The 14,066-nt window shown below is 36.0% G+C and overlaps 1 protein-coding gene across 2 annotated transcripts; it reads left to right on the top strand.

The window, feature by feature from the left end:
* Positions 1–348: 348 nt before the first annotated feature.
* Positions 349–13,196, top strand: Ac13E (Adenylyl cyclase 13E). 2 transcript variants are annotated; one of them, XM_069499077.1, is made up of 8 exons: positions 349–581; positions 1,015–1,376; positions 1,521–2,527; positions 2,767–3,021; positions 3,100–3,465; positions 8,503–8,882; positions 10,275–10,469; positions 10,979–13,196. In XM_069499077.1, exons 2-8 carry the CDS (start codon positions 1,090–1,092, stop codon positions 12,797–12,799), a joined length of 4,311 nt encoding a protein of 1,436 aa, XP_069355178.1. In that variant the 5' UTR covers positions 349–581; positions 1,015–1,089; the 3' UTR covers positions 12,800–13,196. The 2 variants fall into 2 exon arrangements, with proteins under 2 accessions (XP_069355178.1, XP_034825513.1); XM_034969622.2 differs by having other exon boundaries at positions 1,010–1,376.
* Positions 13,197–14,066: the final 870 nt, after the last annotated feature.

Genomic DNA, 14,066 nt, shown 5'->3' with positions numbered 1-14,066 from the left:
TTGCGGTAGAATGACAGCTAGAACGTCACTGATTGATTGATCCTCATTGCTCACTCACTATTGGCTGGAATTCATTGTTGCAACAAGAATACCATAAATTGAGCCAATCAGAACAACTGCGATTAGAACAATGATTGATACAGATTTTCCAGAATTGACCTGCAGTGCAGGGTATTTCAATTTCAAACTTTTTAGGGTGGATTCCTTTATAAGTAGGGTAATACTAGTGGAAAATGGGGAAACCAATATCAATTAATTGTGACTTGACAGTCCTGACAGTTGACACTTTCACACTTGACATTTCGTTTCGTTTTCGTTATCGTTGTGTTCTTGGTGTGTTCTTGATTCTTATGAATATGATTCTTATCTGAATCTGGGAGGCAGTCGTGTAGTATATAGGCAGCAGCTATATAAAAAAATACGCCAATTTTGCGAGTGATCAGTGTATTATCAGTTTAGTTTATATTATGCAATGAAATGCTTAAAAATTCAATAATAAGTGATACATGTGTGGTTTCTCAAATAATTGTACAAGTTTAGTGTTCTCACCAAGAAGATAATATAACCTTGGTCTGAAAATGGTGAGTATGTATGTAATATTCAACTTTAATTCATACTCAGTGTTTCGTATGATTGTATGAACTGACGCAGATATATTTTGCTATGAAAAGAAGTTAGTACCAAAGTCTCATGTACAGTCTGGTTGGCCAAATCAGGCCAAATACCAATATATAAATTGTTAGCCTCTACAATATTTCAATGTTTTCATTTTTTATTTTACATGTAAGTATCAGCCTACTTCTTTTATTGATATAATAACAATATAACATTAAATCATTAATACAACATTGCAAAGGCATATTGACAAAATCTACTTGAAAATTAAGTAGTCTTTCTACTACATTTGTATAAAATAATACTGATTTACAATATTGTTTATGTAGGTATTTATTTAAGTAGGTACTTAAAAGAGTAGATGTTTAGTGCTGATATTTTAATTCTTTTATAGAATAGTGTGAAAGTAAGTGCACTTTAATGTGTGCTGATACCTACAGAGATGAAATGTGTAAGTACTTCATTACATAAACAATGAGTGCCCAAAGTGGATGTGTCAGTTGCAATGAGGAGTCGGAACATTTTGATACCAAGCATGATGGTGACTGTTCTGAAGGGGAAGATGCACAGATTCGTCTGGCGCCGCACGTGCAAGCTTACTTGGCACACAACAACCGCACTACCAACTGCTGTGGGTTTGCCATACCTATTGCTTTTGAGAGAGCCGCTCCTGGCACTTGGTGGAACCCACGCTTTGACTCTGAAATACTCGAAGGACAATACAGAAGTAGCTCTTTCAGACAGATAAGACTAAGATTCAGGTGGGTCTATTTCATTTTTTATATACCTAAGTATTGAATGCTTCGCTTGACACCTGTTTATCTCATTGGAATAGCTGTGAAACACTTTTTATTCTTTCTCATTGCTCTTGTAATATATATAATAAGTGTTTTATCTTTTTTCAGATTTGCACTTTTATATATTTTGATATTTTCTATATCATGGTTTATCTACCTTGTGGTTCTCGGTTTAAATGGTGTTACTGTAAAATGGCCGTTTTTGTGTTCTATATTTGCTGGTGTCCTCCTTATAACATGTGTTATGCTGTTTGTCACATTTACAAATGTATACAAAGTGTACACATCCAAGCTGTCCCTGATTATGGCACTCGCTCTGTGTACCCTGAGTCTCTCTTTAGTTACGTTGACCACACAAATCAATTCTGAATATATCCAAGCTGCAGATATCAGCCAATCTGGACATTTTGCTATGTGTATAGAAATCTTGTTAATAATATACACCCTGACACCGCTACCTCTCTTTGCTTGTGTGATCATAGGACTGATGTATTCGACAGTTTTTGAAGTTTTGAATATTGTTTTGCATTTATCTGAACAAGAATGGCAGTTCCCTGGAATGTTTGTGAGGTTTTTCCTACAACTCTGTGTTCACATCATCGGTTTGCACATTTATCTCATGACATTTGTGCGAATGCGCGGCACTTTCATGAAAGTAGGCCAGAGTCTGCTAGTGAGGAGACAATTGGAGATGGAAAAGCTATTAAAAGAAAAAATGATCCATTCAGTAATGCCACCGAAACTAGCCAGTTGGTTGATGGAAGAGCAAATATTGGAAACTGAAACCACGTTTAAAACTCACGATCCTCTAAACCCACGAAGTTTGAACCCTGGGGCGTCCGATATTAAATCACTGTTTAGACCGTTCAATATGAGCTCAATGGAGAATGTTTCGATTCTTTTTGCCGATATTGTTGGTTTTACACGAATGTCGAGTAATAAGGGTGCGGAGGAACTAGTAAATATACTGAATGATTTATTTGAGAAGTTTGATGAGTTGTGTCTGATTCATGGTTGCGAAAAAATATCTACATTAGGCGACTGTTATTACTGTGTATCTGGATGTCCAGAGCCTAGACCAGATCATGCAACATGTTGTGTGGAAATGGGACTGGGTAAGTTATGCTAGATTTAAAGTAACATAATATTATCTACCAATCCGCACATCTTAAACCCTTCTCACTCTGAGAGGAGACCCATGCTCTGTAGTGAGCCGGCAATGGGTTGATCATGATGATGAATATTATCTAAGATAAAATAATGCAATAAAATCTTTGTCTCCTCAAAAATCCGTTTTAATGAATTTCCATATAAAGTCGTTGAATCCGCAGCTTATGTAGGTCTTATGTTTTAGGAATGATAGATGCGATCCAAGAATTTGATAGAGAGCGTGGCGAGGGCGTGAATATGAGAGTTGGTGTACACACGGGAACGGTTCTGTGTGGCATAGTGGGCAAGCGTAGATTCAAATTCGACGTTTGGAGCAATGATGTCACTTTCGCCAATAAAATGGAGTCCACTGGGAAACCGGGTCGCGTACACATTTCCGAGGAAACTTGTAAGTTTCTCGGAGGCTCCTACGTTTTAGAAGAAGGCGACGAAGTTTTTGGTAATTATGATAACTGGTTTGCATGTATTAAGCAGCTTTTATTAAGTTGTATAATTTAATACCCTTAAATGTATACAGGTCATAAAACCTACTTCATTGAAGGCCGTCAGATGAGCTCTCCCTATGATCACGCCCACTGTCTCACTCCTTCCAATCCTGTTAATCTCCGCCTCATTATATCTCCCGCAGTGTCTCCGCAATCTGTTTTATCCTTCAATCATTTACCGCTCCCGCTGTCTTCTAAAACAAGTGCATCGTCAACGGATGACAAGCAAAACAAAAATGATGCCAAAAGTGCGAACAACTTCCTGTCTCCATATCCTTTTAGTTTTCGTAATAAAGCCAGTTCACTGCCAAGCATTCTGGATTCTGATACTGAGATGGACGAAAAGAAGGGGTTTCCTGAAAGGAATGACAATTCTTCGAAGAGTCCAACATCTGTTGGTAAGTTGAGCAATTTAATAGACTTAAGAGCCAGCGCGTGGTAGACCTTCGTTATTTTATAAAAGCTCCCAAAGCCGCCGTGATCCAAACAAACGTTCCTCCCTGTGTTGGGGACAATACACAGAAACTTTCAGCTTTTATAAAATAAAGAATGTCTGGCACGCGCTGGCTCTCTCTCTATAACTGTGCATTACTATCTTGCTTTTATGCTATTTGTTTCTTGTCCTCGGCAAGGTAAGTATAGTAAATAGTTAGGAGAAGGTAAAGATTAAAACGCAAATAAGTTAAAATATATAAGTGGTAAAAAGCTGTAATACCATCGTATTTTCTAAACAAGACATTAATTATTTATCTCAGGCTTACTATTTTTTTTTAAATAAGAATAGCTAGTAAACGAGCAGGCTATTCTATATTATTTTTATTCTATAAGTCTATAAGTTCTATAAGTTTTTTATAAAAAAAATTAGGAGTATATCGGAACAATATACTGTAACATGGGATAGCGCGTTTGTTTGTGGTCATATATCATTTGAACCCTATGTGAACTGAGGCCGGATTTTATTTATTGAAAGTCTTAAGTTATCAGTGTACTAGCTTGCTGATAAGATATAGTGTGACTCTTAATTACTTGAAGGTGACGCTCTCAACGCATCGCGCCTTTATTAATGATTTTAAAATCTTTCTAACATGTACTAAACAAGCTGATTCCCGCGACTCCCGCGTGAATTAAGGTTTTTAAAAATCCCGTGGGAACTCTTTGATTTTCCCAGATAAAAAATAGCCTTTGTCACTCTCCGGTCTTTAACTATACCCATGCATAAAGTTATGTCGATTCGCTGCTCCGTTGCGACGTGGTTGAAGAACAAACCAATAAACTAACAAACAAACACACTTTTGAATTTATAATGTGGGTAGTGATTACCTACGCTGCATAGGTATTCTACAACTTATACTTTAGTGTAAAATGTTCATTATGTTGCATGTTACTATTTTCTGGGAAAATAAATGATTATTATGATTATGAATGAAAATTGTGCACATCTCTACCGGAGATACTTAGAATGTACTTAGAACAAATGATTATTATGTCATTATCAACATATTATTATTATTATTATTGATCATCCGAATGCTTTTTCGTCTTTTTTACTAAGTTTGAACCTTTCATACCCGTTTTTGAGGACTGTTTTTTGATTACGAATTGAAACTTCTGTTTTGGTTCAAAAAAGTCACACAAGAAGAAAAAGATTACACATTATCAAACTTTTGGTTTTTCATCATAACAGTCAGAATTTAAAATTTCACGCTTTGCATCTGTTTAATACGCTTTACGACTATTGCTACGCGAATTTTTAGCTCTGCACGTCATCTCCGAAGAGAGGATATAGCATATGACCGAAAATATGAATGTTTAGACGAATCTATTTTATTTTAACAAAATAAAGACTAAACTAACTATTTTCCATTTTGTTTGTTGGTCAAAATTATTGCCTGAAGAATAATTGCTAAAATAGAATTCATCTACCATGAGTCATTTTTGGTCACTGGCACCTAAAGATGTGTTAGTCATTTCATGCTCGAAAATATCGATTGAACGAGTGAGATTCCGTATAGGTACTGGAAGTTGATTAATTTTATCCATTTGTTAATTTTAATGCCCTTTCATTTTCTGATTCAGGTTTCTGAAATACACTAATTTGGATAATCAAGGCTTTTTTGTTTTAAAGCTATCGTCTCATTAAGTACTATCGATGATCGATATACATAATTATGTATATACTTTACGACCGTCCGTCATCGTCATTTTTCCATATTGTAATTTTTCAACCTCTCGTTAGCACCTACTAAGTTTTCCTTTTCTTTTGACAAAATATTTCCGTCATAGGGAATTTTCTGTTCAAATCCTTCAGTCTAGGCTTATCCAATGGGGATGAGCAAAAAATGTAAACTAGGTACCTTACCTACACTATTACATTGAACTTATTAGCAACATGTAAAAATAATTCCATGTGCTTATAGCTTCAGTAGCACTTGTATGCTAAGTGATTGTTCGATAAATAAGTAAATGATTCGTCGATATAATAACTCGTGTCTACTTACGTGACTGTGAGTGTGACAAGTTGTTAGATTAAACAATAAGATTATGAGTAATTAAACGACGAAGCGAATAAAAAGTACTTAGTCCTTCAATAATCACTTGTTCAATAATTTGTTGTCATGATAATATTTTTCACATGCATATTTAACCATTACAATTGTTATTGCTAGGTTAATTTGGCTTTGGCCACATGAAATTCGGGCTAACGGTAATTACTGTATCCCGGTTTTTATAGGACCGATTTAATCTATACTTCTATATTAATAAATAAAATCTAAGTGTGTGTCTGTAATTTCGAAATAACTACCTCATATCAAGCTCATATAGTTATTTGAACTGTACCATAACTGAATCACATGTGTTTTTGTCTATCGGTCTGTTTGAACGAGCTAATCTTCGGAAAGGCTGAACCTATTTTGACGGGACTTTCACACTTTCACAGACAAGTAGAGGATTAACCAAGGAGTAACATCACCGACTTTCAAAAAACAGGTTGTGTTTTTCTACGGATTTGCGTGATTTTTTTAATCGAGAGAGAAACTTTGCGATTTCGTCCCATAATAAATTTGGATTCCAACTCTTTAATCCTGATGCTTCACGGGACCTGAACACAAAAATTGATTGGATTTAGAAACTGTCGCTCATAGATATTAGAGGTACCTACCAAGTAAAGACTTTTAGAACTCGAGGACTCAACTCCTCAATTCTGATGCTGTAAGAAATTGCATGCCTAAATAGCAGTGATCCCGCGGGATTTTTACAGAATCATCCGTTTAAATATTTTTACGAAATTTGGTACAGGGATACCTTTCATTTTCTGGAACGGGCTACTACGGATAGGTTACTTTTTGTCCTGGAAAATCAAAAGTTCCCACGGGATTTTTAAAAACCTAAATCCACGCAGGCAAAGCTGCGGGCATCACCTAGTATGTAATAAGTTTGGGCTATTTATGCTTGCGAACTCCAAAATTTTCATGACATGCGCGTAGAAACAAATAAACAAACAAACTACCTATTACACTATAATATAATAGAAAAGAGAAAATGCAGATAAAAACAAATTTATAGGTATTCCTATATAATTTACGTTTAGGTACTTAAATTATTTCCTGGTAAGTATTCTGTATAAGTATATGATTAATTACCTGTTTATTTAAACTTACGCGATGAAAACAATGACCCTCTTTCTAACTTTAACCGCGTGAACTCCACGTGAAGGCATGTTATAACGTAACGTAGCCTTTGTTTATACTAAAAATAATGAAATAATACATACACTTCACACATTAACACTAGAAGATAAAAATATGCATTAGGTAAGTATATCTAGATTGTATTAGCGACTAGCGGAAGCGTTCGACCGAGATTTCCCGGAAGTGCCTTCGTTTCGATTAGTTTAATTAAATAGTATTTTGAGGGATTCTTAGTTCCAGAATGACAGGCAGTTAATTAAAATACATTCGTTGTATAAAGGTAACCCAATACAATTTCAAATACAATAAAATGAAATAAGGTGCCTTGGGGTAAATGCGAATTTGGGGTAATTCCAAAATTCTGAAAATAGCAGTCGGTTAAAAATGTCGGTATAATTACATTGCGCGTACACAATATAAACTTTACAATACAATATTTATTAAAATTACGTTACGATTACCGATTAAGTTACGTTACGATTTTATTGGTGGTCAAGTTAATTTGACCACCAATAAAAAGCAAAATCGGTTGCACAAGTCAGTATTCAAACACATTTGCTTTTATTAACGACCAAAGTTTATGCAACTGGTACTGGACCTTGATTGTATCTTTAAAACATATTTATTTTAAAAAACCGGCAAGTGCGAGTCAGACTCGTGCACCGAGGGTTCCATACTACAGTCGTACTAAAAATCTGTTTTAGAATGTACAGGTAAAGCCCTTTCATATGATACCCCACTTGGTATATTAATCTTACTTTGAAATTTGAAAATACTTATTATTTGTTCATGATTATTTTAATTTTTTTTGTGATGTAACCACAAATTCACGGTTTTCGGATTTTTCCACTTACCTGTGCTATAAGACCTACTTACCTGCCACTAGGTCAACGGGAAGTACCCTATAGGTTTCTTGACAGACAGATAGACAACAATATGATCCTATAAGAGTTCCGTTTTTCCTTTTGAGGTACGGAACCGTAAACATCGTGATTTGTTTAACAAAACTCGATACTTACTACAATTATTGAGGATTAGTTGATGAAAATTTAATATTTTTCTTAGATACTATCTATAACGAACATTTTAAAAATGAGATACCCTGGTTTATTTTTATTAAGACTGCTGTCCATGTCGAGTGTGAGCACATGCTGTTCCAATCAACATTTTTCGAGCGGGACATACCTACTTACTAATACAATACTTAATCAATATTTTTAAACAAACCTCTATTATACTAATTTTTACTACACATATTACTACTTTTTGCAATTTTGTTACTTTTTACATGGTTTATTTACACACGCAGTTTTTGACCTTAAATAAGTAGAGATAATTTAAGAGGCACAACTTTTAAAATAAATCTATAATATAAAAATGAATCACTAAATCTGTTGCTTATGCTCGAGAACAGCTGAACCGATTTCGCTAATTCTCTTTTTATAATATTCCTTGAAGTACGAGGATGGTACTTACGGAGAGAAAAATTTTAAAAATTTGAATCGACTGTTAGGCGGAACGAAGTTCGCCAGGGCAGCTATTATAATATAATTATATTTACCGTTGTCGGGCATAAAATATAATGAAGAAATAAATTAGTAATACGAATAATAGAATGATCTACGTAATACGTTTGTATGGACAAGCGCGTATGGAGTGTAACCTTCATATGTGGTAACTGGTATCTTATAAGAAAATAGGTTAGTGCTATTTCTAGTTAATAACGGGTGAACTATTAAATTACAGGGAGTTGCGGTAAATATACGAACAAATTGAGAAACTGGAAAGTGCCAAGGTTTTTAAGAAAACATTCAGACACTCCATTGCACGAAATTAAAAAACGACAGTTCAGCGATAAAACAATACATTTCGTGGAACGCGGACAGGAGACTGTGCAATCGAATAACGGTTACCACCAAGTGCCTATAGTGATAGAATCTCAGGAGAATAAGCCCAAACCTCTACAGAGTAGCAGTAAGCTGACTTGTCCACCTAATCACGAAATGGCGTCATTTGAGAAGGACATTATAGACATAAGATCTTATTTGAGTCAGTCTAGAAGCAATATGTCACCCTTCGCTAGAAGTAGCAGCTATAGATCACAGTATGGCAGATCTAACATAGAGGTTAGTTTACACACGATTTAAAAGTCTTCGCACATTATACAGATTCGACGCCGATCCCACTTCTACTCGAATCACAGTAAGGCATAGAAATGTGAGCTTTATATCGTGTTACTTACGGTGGAATTTTAAGAATTTTTAATTAAGAAAAAAGCGTACGAATATGACATGAGAAGTATAAATGTTGAAAATTCCACTATAAGGAACACGATGTAAAGCTTACATTTCTAGGCTTTACTGTGAGTCGAATCGTAGTGGAGTCGGCGTTGAGTAATAAAATATGCAAAGACCTTTATTAAACAGTGTTATACTAATTATTTAAGTAGATAAGTATTTTTTATACTCAGACGTTTAATGAACAGTCAACATTCTTGATCCTGTCAATAATAAGAATATTAATGTGAATAAAAAGAAAATTAACTGTGAACCTGGGAACAACTGTCTATGCGATCAGGAGATACTTGAATTATTTTGACTGTAAAATATAATGAGATCGCTACCATGATATTGGATCTCGAAATCTATTGAACGTCTGAACCCACCCTACTCGTATAAGACGGTGCTTATTATATTTAGTTTAGAGAATGCTAAAATCTGTCCCGCTATAGAGAAACATACAAAATTAAGGCATGATAGTAAAATATTACTATCATGCCTTAATTTATATAAATAGTAATAAATATTTCCTGGCATGTAAGAGAGTACCTCCGAATGTATGATTCAAATACACTAAGGAAACAAAATCAAGTTATGCCATTCAATTTTACGTCTTAGTCACAGCATGAAACGTAAAATTTTGTCGAGTCATATTTATGCACAACTGCATCTCGAAATTAAAATTTTAGTGGTATGTCATTGACATAATGAAGCTATAGGGTTATTAGGGCTGACGACTGACATTCAAAGCCCAGCTATGTTAACGTTGCGAAGTTCTATTAAATCAGACCGGTAGAGTCCGATCGAACCCGCGTCGGCTTGGGCTTCGGCTACCTTGAGATACTTACAAGTCTCGGCCAAAATAGCAATTAACCGCCTCGTTTAGTTTATAAGGACTCGGTTGGCGCCTCGTCCTTTTAATATCACTTCGGAAGTACTCGCTTCGCCTCGTCCTTCCAATATATCTCGACTCGACCATAATAATATATTGCCTGGTCTGACTCAGAATGATAGCAAGAGTTCATTTGACAATTATTTTTAACTAGATGATGCCCGCGACTTCGTCCGCGTGGGTTTAGGTTGTTAAAAATCTCGTGGGAACTCTATGATTTTCCGGGATAAAAAGTAATCTATGTCCTTTCCCGGGATGCAAGCTATCGCTAAAAAATAAAAAATAAAAAAAGTTCCATTTAGGGCTGAAAAGAGGCCTACATCTAACTCAATAAGTTCGTTTTGTAGGTGCCAGTGAGTCGGGCCCGTAGTTCCACGTTGGCAACGCAAGGGGAGCTGGTCCGACCGAAGGACCGGCGCCTGAACCTGCCGCTGGGCGTGCCGCGGGCGCTCGACGACGCCGTCAGCCTGTGCCCGTCCGTCAACAGCCGCAAGGACTCCGGCATCCGGAGCACTAGCAGAAGATCTAGTATTCAGCAGCAGGTACTACACAATATATATCTATACTGTATATAAAAAGATTTGTCCTGACTCACTAATCTAATAGCGCACAGTCTAAACCACTGGGGTTAGAACTTGAAATTTTGACAGTTCCTGTTCCATTTTCAGAGTTTCGTTTAGAGATTATGTATAACAGAATTAGCACCATTATCACCATGTGATTTTATATCTGCCCCTCTAGCATGATGTCTACATCTCATGTGTTAAATGTTTCAAAAATAGATGTGATACAGCTTCAATTAAATATTCTCTATCATTATGAAACATACATTTAACTCTTGGCACATGGTTTGAGCAATGAAACTTGTTAATATTATATTTACTTTGCTCTCGCTCTAAAATATTTTAAACACGAAAAAATAACTGCTTAGCATTGTAAATATTTACTTTTATCATAATAATATTATACTTGTATACTGCTATATTTAGATGTGTAAACAGTGTTCAGTTATCGTTCAGTTTAGGAACAAGTAGTTTGTTGATATTTTCAGATATTCGCTCTCAATCATGCATCATTGGCAACATCGCAGGGCGACATGATGCAGCACCGAGTCTCAGGATACTATACATCGAGCCAGTCTTCTATAAACGAGCCCCCTTCTAGAAGCAGGTTACCCCCACCGTTGAACGAAGACCAAGTAAAATCACTTCAAAAGCTGAGAAAACAGTCAGATCTTCAATTGATTCGATGCGTTCAAGATAATGCTAGATCAGGAATAAATTATTTCGTTCAACCTCCTTTAAACAGATTAACGCTATTTTTTAAGATCCCCGAAATGGAAAGACACTATCGGGACAAAGCGCACAGAAGCGACGATTGTGAAGACTTCCCGCCCACGCTGACAACGTCTCGTTTCAATACTGGCTTAGATATTCTAGTATCCGCAATTATTTTTATAGCGGTTTCCTCTTCAATATTGATTCTGTACAACAAATGGCGATATACGATCGGCTGGTTTGTGTTCTTCGTTCTCATAGAGGTCCTCGCTATGGCGTTCTGTATTTATAGACATTACTTGAAGTGGAAAACGAAACACGACCCTCTTGATATTACAGACACTATGAGAAAGTCCGTCAAGATATTTAGGAAATTATCAAACTGGTACCCCTGGCATTTGTCCGGTAGCCTGTTAATAAGTTTGCCAATATTGGCGATTCTTATCAACTTTTCTTGCCAAAACACGACAATGACAATTTTAAAAGGAGAACAATCCTTTTACGTTTATCTCCTGTACGTTAGTATAGTCCACTTTTGCAATTTTACACAGATGAGTTGGCTGGTTAAAAATACTCTGGTCACACTTTACGCTGGCTTGTTCCTGTTCTTTGTCGTTCTGGGTTGCCGCGACGCAAATACTCAATTATTAGACTCTGATATTAAAATGAACCCCCTGTCGGTTGCTCAAAATATGTCACTATTTAATATGTTGAATGTGTCCGCCGAAGATTGGTTAGAGAATAACAGCACGATCGGAAATGAAAGCATACATCATAAAATGCATCTTATAGAGTTGTATTTAGATGTCGCGTTATTGTTGATGTTGGTTTGGTTCCTCAACAGAGAGTTTGAGATCAGCTACAGACTGAGTTTCTACAGCAACGTGGTAGCGAACCGCGACAAGCAGAGAGTACAAAACATGAGGAACCAAGCGGATTGGTTGCTGCATAACATCATACCGCGGCACGTCGCCGACCAGTTGAAGAATACTGCCAAATATTCAGAGAACCACAAAGACGTGGCAATTATATTCGCGAGTATTGTAAATTTTAACGAAATGTATGATGAGTCTTATCTAAAAGGCAAAGAATATTTGCGAGTCTTGAACGAGTTGATTGCCGATTTCGACGAACTACTGGAAAGGCCGGAATTTCAACACGTAGAGAAAATTAAAACAATTGGCAGCACTTTTATGGCAGCCAGCGGCCTGAATCCTGGGCTGCGGCATTCTTCGCGAGGCACCTACGACCATCTCCATCAGTTAATGGATTTCGCAATGGAAATGCAGAAAGTGGTTGATAATTTTAATCAAGATTTGCTCGAATTCGATTTTATCCTCCGTATAGGATACAACTTCGGCGATGTGACGGCGGGCGTCATCGGCACCACTAAGTTGTACTACGACATCTGGGGCGACGCCGTCAACATCGCTTCGCGGATGGACTCCACCGGCGTGCCCAAGCGCATCCAGGTGGCCGAGCCTTGCATCTCGGTGCTGTCCGATAGCTACCACTTCGAGCGTCGTGGTAGCGTTTACGTCAAAGGAAAAGATAACATGGATGTTTATCTTGTGATCGGTAAGAAAAATACGTAGGAATGTTTAGATAGGAAAGTAGAATCTGTGATTTAACTATTTATATTTATACAAACTGATAAATTTAATTGATACATTTTTTATTTTAAGAGATGACTGTACGTAATTCTATTTATTGTGTGTACATGGGCGTAATAGCATGTAAGAAATACTCGGGATGTAAAATATGATAATTAATTTATTGTTGAGCTTTATTAGGAAACGTTCTACTAGCAACTATTGACTTAGCGACTAACTCTTATAGAAGTGTACTTCGAACTTCTTGCCTCTGTAAAACTGTGACCAGTGCTCTAGTCTGCAATTATATTTGATAGAGATGATCCGATTGTGCTTGTTTAATAATAATAATGGAATATGCCTTAATTTTGTGTGTATTTTAAAATAAATCCTCGAGAAATGACTAGGCTTGAATGTTCTTGTACCAAAAGGAGCTTAAACATTTTATATTATGAGACGATTGGATTATTTGTGTTTGATGTGATTTGTATATAGGAATGTATATTGTATACTTAGGTACCTATTTAATGATGCTCTGAAACTATTTATACACATTTTGTATATAAGATACAAAGTGCTATATTATGAGTAAACGAAGTTAGAGTATCAACATGTTTATTCTACACAATAACAAAAGCATTTGCTACCAAGCCTAATAAAATTTTATAATGAGTTTGAAGAGTATGTAATTGAGAATTGAAAGAATTTGAGAGAGAATAGAATGAAAGGAAATTATTGTAAAAATTAGAAAAAGCGGTCGCCATTTTCGATTTTTGTGTAATTGGACCGATTTCTTTAAAAATCTATATACCTGCAGCTATTTCTAAACTATTAATTATTAGAATATTATTATTTATATTTTATATATTATATGTTGGTTACATCTGTGTTGATGAAACTGTGATTATTTGTTATCGCATTGGAGTATTTTAGGAACATTGGAGATAAAATATAAGTACCTAGTTACATAAAGAGATATTTAGTCTCCAAATGAAGTTAAACTCTCTTAATATGACGGTTTTACATTACAATAAAACCGATATTATGTGCCGAGAGGGAAAACATACAGCATTTATGTATGAAGAAGCAATTATGTACTCACCGCATATATGCGCGCTTCATCCATAAACATGTATATTCCTATGCAATAATGTAGTTTACCTTACCGGATATAGGGGCGCTAGTGTCTCACCCAGCAAGGCAGTGAGCCGCTGCCATCTTGGATGTCATAGTCTTCACCAGGAAGAAGTTCCTGCAATGCTGTATGTTT

The sequence above is a fragment of the Maniola hyperantus genome, chromosome 6, assembly GCF_902806685.2.
Source record: "Maniola hyperantus chromosome 6, iAphHyp1.2, whole genome shotgun sequence".
Taxonomy (NCBI): Eukaryota; Metazoa; Arthropoda; class Insecta; order Lepidoptera; family Nymphalidae; genus Maniola; species Maniola hyperantus.
The sequence above is the reverse complement of the archived record's forward strand: the minus strand, read 5'-3'. Positions and strand labels throughout refer to the sequence as shown.

Coding starts and splice junctions, on each gene's coding strand:
- Ac13E (XM_069499077.1), top strand. CDS start 1,090: ATGAGTGCCCAAAGTGGATGTGTCAGTTGCAATGAGGAGTCGGAACAT. Junction 3,466..8,502: donor GAAGAGTCCAACATCTGTTG/GTAAGTTGAGCA, acceptor ATTAAATTACAG/GGAGTTGCGGTAAATATACG. Junction 8,883..10,274: donor ATGGCAGATCTAACATAGAG/GTTAGTTTACAC, acceptor TTCGTTTTGTAG/GTGCCAGTGAGTCGGGCCCG.